This window comes from Corvus moneduloides, chromosome 3 (assembly GCF_009650955.1).
Source record: "Corvus moneduloides isolate bCorMon1 chromosome 3, bCorMon1.pri, whole genome shotgun sequence".
Taxonomy (NCBI): domain Eukaryota; kingdom Metazoa; phylum Chordata; class Aves; order Passeriformes; family Corvidae; genus Corvus; species Corvus moneduloides.
The window spans coordinates 17,730,295-17,742,304 of NC_045478.1; the positions used below are offsets into that span (position 1 = coordinate 17,730,295).

Genomic DNA, 12,010 nt, shown 5'->3' on the forward strand with positions numbered 1-12,010 from the left:
CAGCTTTAAGGTAAAGTTAAAAATGTTTGTCATAAAATACTTTATTGTTTTATCCGGAGTCTTAACCAGAAAAGAAGGAAGCTAATTGGCTTATTCTCTATTTCAGTGTCTCTCAGGCATGCCCAGAACAGCACTTAGTACACGCTACTTGGACCATAACTATCTGTCAAGGGTTTTTTTGAAAGATATAACATTCCTGTTAACTTTCAGCTTTAGGTGCCCACAGAATGAGGAGTGGATTCACTGTAATAGCTGAACTGCATTTACCAAATGCAACACCAGAAAAAAAAAAAAATCCACGTAAAACCACATAGGAAGATTGATCACACATTTTTATTAGAGTCTTTTGAACAATTGCATTATGTTGTTCCTTTATTTAAAAACTCTTGCAAAAAAAGACATTGGAGTGGACTGGTTTCAACCCTGAGCATTAACACTGCATATCAAGTACTGTAGTAAAGAAGCTGGTTAAGTTTGTAGCACTAGCACAAGTCACTGATATTAATCCTCTAGGTGATCAGGTTTTTACAAAAAAAATACATAGTTTTCAATAAATAATGCTTAATTTTACAACTTTGATACAGCAATGTCATACACTGTTTTGACACATACTAAACTCTGCATGCTATATAGTCTACTAGAAGACAAAACTTTGCCATGCATTTTCTTTTTCTAGTGCTAGAAAACACTTTGTCCTCCAGTGCATTGCCTCAAGCAGCCTTACCATCTTCCTTCTCTCACAGCAATGGGCCGTGCACTGGCATGCAAAAACCTCAAGAAAAGGTTTCCCCCCCACCATCACTCAGACTTCTAAACAAAAGTACTTTTCAGCTTTTCCCCCCAAGACCTGGAGTGGCTATGAAAACTAATTTCATGTGGCCTTGAAAAGTCTTTGAAATTACATATTTTAAAAGTGTCATGCTTGAAAAACTGCTCTAAAACATTCAATTTCCCCCACCTGTGGCCATCATGCAACATCATTGAAATGTTGTAACCATCAAAAGTCCCACATTGGAAAACAGGCCTCCATTTTAAAACAGCCCACCAAAAAATAAAAGGAAATAAGAAAAAAAGTATCACAGCATTTATGTAAAGACTCCAAAACGCCAACGTATGTACAAGAGCAAAACCAGATACAAATTGTAAATGAACTAACAATGGCATATAACTCTTCTCCCTGGCTTTGCCAGGAGTTGAGGCAAGTTGGTTTTGGAGATAAGCAGGATGATGGAAACAAAAACAAATTGTGACAATGGGAGTTCCTGGATTAATCATTATTACTTGATCAAATTTCTTCAAGCAGTAAATCAATGTCTTGATTTTACTGGAAGTGTGAATTACCAAAATCTGAAGCCCTATTCAATAATTCTAAATCAAACCTGCTTCTGAACTTTCACAAGTCTTAGAATTTTGGCACCCTTGCACTTTTTCATCCTGCAAGATTGCACTTCACAGAAAATCCAGATGTAACTAACCACAAAAGAAGAAATTTGATTAATTAATAAGGATTGAAACCTCCATTCTCACACTTCCAGGTTGTTGTTCATCATTGAAAACCATTCACCCCTTCTTATCCATATTGCTTTAGGGGTTTCCTTGTATCTACAGAAGTCATTCCTTTTAAATTGCTGTCAATCACAATTTTTCTAAGAGTTTTTAAAATATTCCTATCTTTGCACTGGCATAAGTATTGGGTTTTCTAAGAGAATCTCACCCCAAAGAAGGTATTACTTTTATACATGAAATATTACGAACTTTTGTTTCCCTTTTTGTAAGTCATTCTACATTTTCTGCACATTTGTGCTTTATATTGAATATAAAAATAGGTCTTTAAAACTCTATTTATTTTAAACTCACTAAAAAACTACTTGCTTGTGAAATTCTCTTACAAATTCACTGCATCCATGTAGAGAAGATAAAACTAATTAGGCAGTTAATTGGTATAGGTAGTGTGCAAAAAAATTAAGAAAAACAAAAACAATCACAGCCTTGGATGTGAGTGAGGGGAAAGGAAATTAATCAAAGAAATACAACTGTATAATAGGGGAAATGTAAGGCAACTCATTGTATTAAGTTTTTGTTGTTTATTTTTTCCTGGCCATTCTTACAAATGAAGGTTAGGAGGAACTAAGACACCTATCCTGCCAGCAGCCCTTGAGGCAAAAACTCCCATTAAACTCAATGAGAATTTTTTTTTTTTTAACCAGAGCAGGTTTAAGGCCTTACTAGGCAACAATTGTGAAGATGTAAAATGGAATTAATGAACTGTTTTGATTATCAAACACCTAAAACTTATATGGCCCTGACTTTGACCCCACACCAGTTCTCCCCGGTGTAACAACAGAGTTGCGCTTTCCTCAAAAAGGCAGGAGTGAAGGATCATACTGCACGCATGCAAATCACATTCAATAGACTTGAAGTTTCATCTGAATGTCAGTGAATGCCTAAAGAGCATGTAGCACTTAAAGGACGCTTGGAATGAGCCTTTCTACCACATTAGTAAAAGACTGTAAAAGTCTTTTCTTAGTAAAAGAAAATATTTCTTAATTGTGGTTCTTTTAAAATGAAGGGAAAAAAACAGAGTAAAAACATCAAAAAGGCAAAAAAGGTTTGCAAAAAAATGTTCATTTTAAAGATGAAAAGAATCAGCATGTTTGATTAGGTTTTACATTGAGTTGACATCCTCAGTATTAGCAAGTAAATTGTCTTTCAACATAGAAAAGCTCATTTTTCTCCCTCCTATCACTGAGTCCTATTACACATAGAATAGTATTGTACAGAGACAAATGCAAGGAATGTGGGGAAAAAGGCCACAGGAGATACCAGGCCTGCAACAGGACTGCTCTAGCATGTCAACAAAGATTCCTATGTACAAAAAAAAAAAAAAAAAAAAAAGAAACATAAGGTACAGAAGGTATGACTATTATTAATGACAAAATAAAATAAAAAAGAGTAGCTTAGCAGATGCTATTTTTCATGAGTAGAAGATTGTTTTTTACTCTCACTGAGATCAGTAGGAGCTTAGGCATTCAACAGCATCAAACTTCAGCCCTAACTATGCAGTGGCTTAAACAGAACACTACCTAATTTTTCCTTGAACAATATGCAATAATAAACTCTAAAATAAAAGCAACGCAAGTGTTTGGCAAAAAAAATTGTTTCCCTGCACCATATACTCAAAATATTCCTCTGATATAGTACAGTATAATTCCCATTTAGAAGAAAGAAAAGATATACTTCTGAGTGGGTATTATATTCTTTGACTAAAGTAGACCTGTTGCTCTTTTAAAATATGCCTGACTGCTCTTTAATTGGATCATTTAAATCAGTTATCCTTGACTAATATTTTAAATGGTAATTTTAAAAACAGCTTCTAAAAATATATGCAGTCAAAATTTTTGTAGGCTGAGACACAGACCTTATTACAATGCAAACTAAATGCAGCCTGTATTTGACCATAATCATTCATAACTCATTGAACATCTGCAAAGCACAAATGTTTAATGACACTGCCTATTATCACTTTAATAAACAAGGATGCATATCAGAAGAAAGGGACTGAAAGAACAAGTCACCCTACCCTCATGATAGCTTGAAGAATTACTAAGAGAATTTTGGCTCAGTTTTAAGACTTAGAACCTGATCAACTTACTCCATCACCCTAGCCCAAAACAGGATTTTTGATAGCAGGATAGTGAATGGCTAGGCTAGAGCACTTCAGTGTATCTATTTTCTTTCAGTCTTTTGCCTTAGAAGAGATAAATGTCATTTGTTTTCAGTCTGATTTCTAAGTTATTACATGGAGAACACACTAATCATTTGAGACCAAAAACTGAAAATTCAAGAAACTCTGTTTTATTGAGGACTATCCATTGCCAAGGATATCTTGTATATTGTAATTAAGTTTGTTTTAAAACACAGTTTCTCATAAAGAATTATCACAATGCAAGACATAAATTTGAGTTCCCAGATATGCTATATCTCTTTTCTGATAGCAAAGATTTAGGCCAAACAACTTTTATTTAGAATCATGAGTGTTTTATTATTATTATTAGAAAGAGATCAGATTATATTAATCATTTTACTACCAGTTTAACTAACCTAAAGTAAGATATCTCACCACTTAAATGCCTAAGAGTTGTCTTTGATTAAACATAACATGCATGCAGGTTTTAATGTTATGTTTTATTATGCCTTACAAATGCGTATGCAGGATTTTCATTTCAGCAAGTCTGAAAGCCTGTAGCAGTGGTTGCCACCAAAATACCAGCACAGTGAATTGTCCCTGTAAACAGCTGGATCATTAATTAGCGGATAAAAAAAAAAAAGTAGTAATAATTTACCAATGCCTATCAGACAAAAAAGTAAACTTCTTGAGAAACAAACTTCCACCTTGTGAGTCTGTCTATTGCCATCAGCAGCTATTTCAGAGCACGCAACTGAAATCCGATGGCTCCTAAAGTCCCCAAAAAAATATATATATAAAAAGCACACTGACAAAGTCTGCTCACCTACAGCCGAAGCTCGTACCCCCCGTCCCCTGCCCTGTCCTGCCTGCCGGGAGCGGCGGGCGGCTCTCCGGAGGGGCCGGGGCCACCCCGGCGGGCCGAGCGCTGCCCGGAGAGGAGGAGATGCAGCACCGCTACCCTCAGCATCTCCACCTCGAGTCTGGCCCAGGCTATTCATCAAAAACGGGAGAGGGGGAGGAAAAAGCCCAGCGGGGAGAAGACCGGGGGCATGCAGAGGGGGAGAGTCGCCTTCCCGGCGGCGGTGAGAACGGGCACCCGGCCCCGCCGCGCCCCCGGCCCGGAGCCCCCCGCCCTGGAAAGCGGCTGCGGGGGGCCCGCGGGGCCGCCCCCGGGAGCGGGGCTCTTTCCCCGCCGGCGGGCGGGGGGAAGGCGGCAGAGCCGAAAATACCCGGGGCGAGCCAGCCTGCCACTGCCCGGGACAGCCCGCAGCAAGCAAACCCCGGCCCCGCGGAGCAAAGCCGGTGGGAAAAAGGCGACGAGAGGAGGAAAGAAAAAGAAGCAGTCCTGACTCTCCTTCCCCCCTAGCTCTGATCATGCACAACATCCTACAGCTACCGCGCCTCCGCGGGAGAGGGGTGACAACACGGCATCTCCAGCGTTACTGCTACAGACACTAATTGCGATACGAGTTTCTATCAGTTCCAGCTGATTTATTAAAATTGTAAAGATACAGACTTTCAGCATTAAAAAAAAAAAAAAAAAAAAACAGGCTATGATGTTGACAGTGCACAAGTCTGCTTTTGCCATCATTTGCTACAAAATATGCAGATGGTCTGTACTTTAGATTATATTGCACAACATGAGAAACTTTTTAAACTATGTGCCTTTTTTCTTTTTTTTTTTTTTTTTTTGCTAAAATCGAGAATCCAGTTTCATACCTTCCATCTGGGGCCCCATCCACATATCACAGCGTATGAGATACATAAAGTCCTACTATAGTACAGTACATATACAATCTTTTAAACTAAGATAACAGCTCTGAGGTCTATATCACCATTTTCAATAAATCTTTACCTACAAATATTGAACAAATCTGAACTATAGCTGTACAAAAAAAGTGTTTGTTTCTTTTTTTTTTTAAACCACAAGGCCTTTAGATGCAAGGATTATTTTTTAAAATTTTAATCCTTTTAAAACCAGGACGTAACGTACCAACAAACTTGCATGCTAAAAACAGAGAAAAACAAAGAAAATAAAAGGGAAGAAGTGCCTGAAAAGTCTTACTGAAAAAACACAGCAAGAATGTTCCCTTTTCACTGTACAAAAATACGCCTGAAAATATATTAATTTTTAAAAAAGACTGAGGTCTGTTATGTATCAAAAATGTTTCAATACCTTTTTGTACTGAGGTCTAGGCTGTCTGGTATTCAATCAAGGAGGTATAAGGGAACAAGTTACAAAAAAAAAAAAAAGTTGGCAAGTAGAAATCACATTTGTAAAACCATAAACAATTTGATCTGAAAAGTAAACTCTGATCTTAAGTCAGTTCAGTTATTTGTAAGCGTTTGTACAGTCTGCATTTTTTCAAGCTCCCTGCAGCTTTGTTAAGAATCGGATGCATAGAAGACATCAGTTTTCTCCCTCCAAAAAAAGTTGCAATGGTCCCTTTCGGAAAAAAAAGAAAAAAAAAATCAGAACAGTTCGTTAAGATCTCTCACGGGAAAAAAAAATAAAAATCCACAAACCCCCTTGAGTAACAGTTGTGCTGCCAAAAGACTTCTTTGCAGACCATCTTCCAGACTTCAATCAGAGACCGACAAGCTTCAAACAGCGCCTTCTGTATCATTTTTCCCCCAGTCCCATTTGCCTTTGCTGTTGTTGTTGTGATCACCAAACGTAATAAAAATTAAAAAAAACACAAAAGTAATAAAAAAAATAAAATCACAACTCCCGGGCTCGGAACTAACTTCGAGATTTTTTTTTTTTTTTAAAGAAAACAAGACTTTTTTTTTTTAATCATTATCATGATCATCATCATCATCGCCGGCGTCGCGCCGCTCCAGCTCCGCCGCTCTCGCCGCCCGCTCTGGCCGCCGCCCCCGCTCAGTACGTGAACACCAGGTCGGAGAAGTTCGCTTCCAGCCAGTCGCCCGCGATCATCTCGCTCAGCTCCGGGGTACAGTAGTCGGGGAATTCGAAGTGGGAGCCGAGGCTGCCCTCGCTGAAGGAGTCCAGGTCCTTGTCCACCAGCGAGAGGGAGAGGTTGCCGGCGGCGGCGCCCGCCCCCAGCTCGGCGGCGGCGTGGCCGTGCTGAGAGAAGTTGAGACTGAGGTCGAAGAGCAGGTCGTCCGCCTCCTCGCTACCGGCCGACGAGGTGGAGATGGACCGGGAGGACGCCGGGGAGAGGCCGGGCGGCTGCTGCGGCGGCGGCGGGCCCTGCTTGGTGATGTTCTTGAAGCTGTAGTAGAGTCTGCTGCCGCCGCCCGCCGCCGCGGCGCCGCCCCGCACCTCCTCGTACAGGCTGGCCCCCTCGGTGGACTCCGCCGAGGAGCTCAAGGTGGGGCTGGCCGGCACTTTGGCCACGTTGTACCGCCGCAGCTGCTGTGGCCCCGGCTCCTCATCCTCGTCCTCGTCCTCCGCCTCCTGCTTGATCCGCAGCTGCAGCTCGTCCTCGTCCTCCTCCTCATCCTCCTCCTCGTCCATGAAGACACACTTGACCGTCTTGCTGCTCACTTTCAGGGTGCCGAAGACGTACTCGTCTCCCGCGTAGTCCCCGTGGTGGGCGGTTTTGGCTCCCGGCTTGGGGGGCGAGGAGCCGGAGGAGGCTTTCAGCTTGCTGCACTTCTTGCTGGAGCTCTTGGCGCTCTTGCTGCCGCCGCTGCTGGCGGGAGCGTTTTTCTCGGGACTTTGGCTAGCGTTGGGCTTGGCCGACGGGTCCATTTTGGGCTTTTTCCTGGGACGGTACTTGTAGTCGGGGTAATCAGCCATGTGCTTGAGCCGCAGCCTCTCCGCCTCCCGAATGAAAGGGATCTTCTCGCTGTCCTTCAGCATTTTCCACCGCTTGCCCAGGCGCTTGGAGATCTCCGCGTTGTGCATGTCCGGGGACTGCTCCATGATTTTTCTCCGCTCGATCTTGGACCACACCATGAACGCGTTCATCGGTCTCTTTATGTGCCCCGATGCCGTTTTGCACCAGTCCGGGTCGCTCTCGTCCAAAGCGACGGGGCTGCAAGCCATGAACTCGCCCTCTTCAGTGTCCATCGCTTCCCGGGGCAGGTTGCTCTCCGCCTCCGTACTCTCCGCCTGCTGCACCATGGTGGGCTCTCGCCGAGGCGCCGCTCCCCTCCAAGCCAACAAAGCCGCTCCGCCGCCGCCCCCTCCCACCGCCGCACCTTGCCCCTGCTGCGAGCCGCGCCGAGCTCCTCTCTGCGCCGCGCTGCGAGGCGGAGCCCGCGGGGCCGGGCGGGCGCTGTGGCTGTGCCGCCCGCACCGCAGCGCCGGCGCTGGGGCCCGGCCGGGCCGGGTCGGGCGCGGCTGGGCTGGGCTGCTGCGCCGGGCGCGCGCTGTGCCCGTGCCCCGGCCTCGCGCCGCCGCCCGCCCTGCGCGCGCTGCCCGTTCTGCGAAACTCCCGGCTCCGCGCGCCGCGCGTTATCAGCGCCTCATATGGGTGACATCACTCCCGCCGCCGGCCAATGGCGCCGCTCGGCGCCGCCCGCCGCCACGCCCACCCCGCGGCGCGCTGACACACCCCCGCGCGGGGGGCGGCCGCGGAGGAGGCGCCGCCGGCGCTCCCTGGCTCCCGGTGCTCCCGGCCCGGCCCGGCCCGGCCCGGCCCTCCCCTCCCCTCCCCTCCCCTCCGCCCGGGGGTTGACAGTACCGCTGCGGGGGGCTTTGCCTGCTGGCCCCCGCCGCCGGGCGCTCAGCGCTGCGCTGCGGTGCGGGGCGGCGGCTCTCCCGTGTTCCGCTTCCTCCGGAGGCCGCGGAGCCCCGCGTGGCTCGGGGCGGGCAGCAGGGGGCGCTGGCGCTCCGCGGCCGCCGCAGCGGCGTGGCCACGGCCCCTCTGGCGGCGCAGCGGGACCGGACCCGCCCCGCCTCGGGGGCCCGGGCGGTGCTCGGCGGGGCTCAGCGTTCTCCGCGGTCCGCACGTGGCCTCCTTCTCCTGCGCGGCGGGGCTGGGCCCCTGAACCCCCAGAGGAGCGCTCCCGGCGCTTCGGCTCCCTGTCCTCCCAGGGCTTGTTTCGGTGTCCGGTCGGTAGAGAACGGGGCTGAGAAGACGCAGGGTAGAGACTGGCGCGCTCCAGGTTCCCTGCGGATACGGACGGTGCCTCGGCGGCCCCGGCCTGCTGGTCGGCGGTGCCCGGCGTGGGGGAGCTCCCCTTGTCCCCCGGGAAGGCCCGGGCTGTCTGCAGGAGGGACGTGAGAATCGTCGCGCCCACCTGGAGGCTTTTACCGCGTGGTGTAGGCAGAGGATAAAGGCGCCTTCCCCAAAGTATAGGGTGAAAATATGCAGAAAGCATCAAACAGTGGTGATTTTCTGTTTGTTTGTGTGTTTGTTTTCCCGGAAGCATCAGGTTATTCAGGACGCCGTAGCGGATCTGCCTATTCGGATAATCCCGTGTTTGTTTTTATCGCAGAATGTCTGAAATCCAAGCGTGACAGTGTGCTATGCACCTATGGTCATTTTAATTGCAAAGTGTATGCTGGAAATGAATTCACATACTGTTTTGTGGGTTCCTTTGTGGTTTTCCAGCTACCGTTTGCAGTTTTTAGAAAAAGAAAAGTTTAATAAGTTTTGTGATGGTTGCTGGCTGGATACAGACATAATGGCAGTGAGAGGAATGAACCCTGGCACAGCCTCTCCTCTGCCAGAGCACATCCTATGAACTGGTGCTAATGGGGCAGCAGGTCCCCTGGTACATCATCCTCTAATTATCCCGGCGGTTCATTTTCTTCAGACTACAGCAAAATTACTGTGTTTGGATGATGTGACTCTGATATCATCGGGCTGCAGAGTGGCTAGTGCTGTTACAGGAACAAAAACAAAAAAAACCCTCCAAAAATGTCACACACCTCTTTTAGCCGTGTGGATAGGTTAGGGCTACCGGGTCTCAGCTGCACTTGTCAGGAGTCAGGTGGAGTTTGAAGGATACATTTCAGGCAGATACATAGTGTTATGTCACTTTCCTTGCCCGACCCCAGCTGGGTGTACAGAGTCGAGGGAAGGAAAAGGGCATAGCTGAAGAAGGTTCAGTTACTTCATTGTAAAGATGGATTTTGAAAAACACTGCTCTGCCTCTCCGTGACTGCCCCCAGCCATGATTTCTGCTCTGAGGCTTGTTGCCACCTCTCTCTCCCTGTGACTGCACTTCGTGGTACAATCTAGCTCCATAATAAAGTCTATCCTTTAAGACACAGGAGATAAAATGGAAAATTTGACTGGCAGGGTTCTCAACTTGTCATAAAATGTTAAAATTTAGAGAAACCACATGAGGAGAGGGTGCAGTACCTCTGGGAGGGAGTGCCTGAGTTCTTGTAGCAGCTGTGGTCAGCTGTGGTCTCTCCGGGGATGGCTGTTGGCAGGACAGGGCATTCCTTGCAAGAGGACTCTGAGTTTGGTACTTCGTGCTCCATCTGGGTGAGGATTTGCTCAGACTGGGCACACTGTAGAGCCTTCTGTGTGACCAGGGCTTCATAAAAATTGAGAGTATGTTTCTTGTAATGATGATGTGGACAGGGGTCTCGGGAGTGTGTAGGTCCTTGAGTGCCTTCAGGGAAGGCAGCTTTGATGCTGCTGGGACCTTACTAGGATGACAGCAGAATACCGATGTCTCACCTAACCCTATTTTTTAGTATTTTTCTGTAAGTACCACTATTCAGGTTTTTACATGCATTTTGAATCCAGATAGAAATAATGGTGTAATTTTGCAAAGTGAAAAGTGTCAAAATGTTTTAATTTGTTGCTGGCATTTATGGGAGATTTGATTATGTCATACAATTGCATAAAATTCAAGCTGATCAAATAAAAATTAAATCTTTATTTCCTGTGAAATGAATCAAATCAATGAATTTTAACAAAGTACTGCTATTTTTTTCAAATCATTTTAGAAAAGCCATGAACTATTTTGGAAAATTTTCATTCAACTGCAATGGAAGCCATATAATCAATATTGATAAGACTGGGACTCCATACACCTGGGTGACAGAATCTGACATTTAACACATTAAGATCAGGAGAGATCATTTTTAATAAAGCTTTGGTGTAATTTGAAGCCACTGTCCTTACACCAGACTTCTGGGATATTTCTGCTCCTTCATGTGTGTCCCTGTGAGGCTGTGTATTAATACTGTGGGCATCACATAATTTTCATACATCCCATTTTTCTATTTTTGTGTTATATCTCATTTTCTGAGTGTCTTAGCAGCATTTCAATTTTTCCTCAAAAGTGATCTTTTAAATATAAACAGCATTACTGTTTTCTCATGCTTGTTCATGTTATGTTTTGGTTGTTTTTTGTTGTATTTCAAGGGTAGCACTAGGAAGATAATGAAGCTGAAAGCAGACTGACAAATTATAGCCACACTCTATAAAGCAAAAAAAAAATCTCTAGGATTTTAGAAATCGGATTAAAACATGTGCATGAATAAGTAGATATTACTGTTAAATAATTTTATGTTCTAAAAGCAGTTCAATAATTGTATGTGTGCATGTATATTCCTACTAGAGTGCAGCAGTTAGAGCTAACAGCCTACTACTTGTTTTTTTGAAATTCAAATGAATAATCATTTTCCCATTATCTAGGTCAACAGGAGGCTGGGCTACCCCAGAAAGTGGGGAAAAAACCAGGTAAAACAGGATTCACTACAGAGCTTAATGCTTTCCTCCTTGGATGGAGTCTGGTTTTGTGCACCTGCATCTACACTGGATTTCCAGGTACTCTAGCTCGGGGGATGTGTTATTCTGAGTGCTGTGTGGCATGAGAATGGTGGTGGAAGCACTGAGGTTTCTTAGGCAAGAAGCTGGTGAGGTGCCTCCAAAGGCCTGAAGCCAGCAGGAAATGCTTCATGCAGGAATATAGGCCCTTTGCATGTGGCCCAATGTGCCCACATCTACCCCCATCAGCGCTTAGAAAGGTGAAGTGATGCGTTAAGAGACTGACCTTATGCAGTCCTTACAAGATTTTGACTACCAAAGAGGAATTAAATATGAACAAAAAAAAGTTTGTTGCTCAAGAAATAGTGTTTCAGAAAAAATGCAGGATATTTCATCTCCTTACTGTGCCTGCTCTCTGTGTTAAATTTGAGTAAACCGAAAGCCAAGATTTTTACTGTGCTAACTCTGACGATAAATAGTACTATGAGTGCAGTGTTCTTTTGGCTATTTATTTCTTGCTTGTTCTGAATTGTGCAGCAGATTTTTGCCTGGAGAGCCCAAAATGACTTTGCCTGGAGAACGTGTGGGAAAGCTGGAGTTACGCACCTTCTGCAAGGTGTGGGAAGTGGTTTCAGTCACAAGCTGTGGATTCAGAATGGAAGAAAGAATT

The 12,010-nt window shown here is 45.3% G+C and overlaps 1 protein-coding gene across 1 annotated transcript; it reads right to left on the reverse strand.

Moving 5' to 3' along the window:
• Positions 1–314: 314 nt before the first annotated feature.
• SOX11 (SRY-box transcription factor 11) lies at positions 315–7,904 on the reverse strand. Its single transcript, XM_032104490.1, has one exon. It carries the CDS (start codon positions 7,782–7,784, stop codon positions 6,573–6,575), a length of 1,212 nt encoding a protein of 403 aa, XP_031960381.1. The 5' UTR covers positions 7,785–7,904; the 3' UTR covers positions 315–6,572.
• Between the last annotated feature and the right edge of the window lie 4,106 nt (positions 7,905–12,010).

What these genes read in the sequence shown, in the direction of transcription:
- SOX11 (XM_032104490.1), bottom strand. Translation starts at nt 7,784, where the DNA reads ATGGTGCAGCAGGCGGAGAGTACGGAGGCGGAGAGCAACCTGCCCCGG.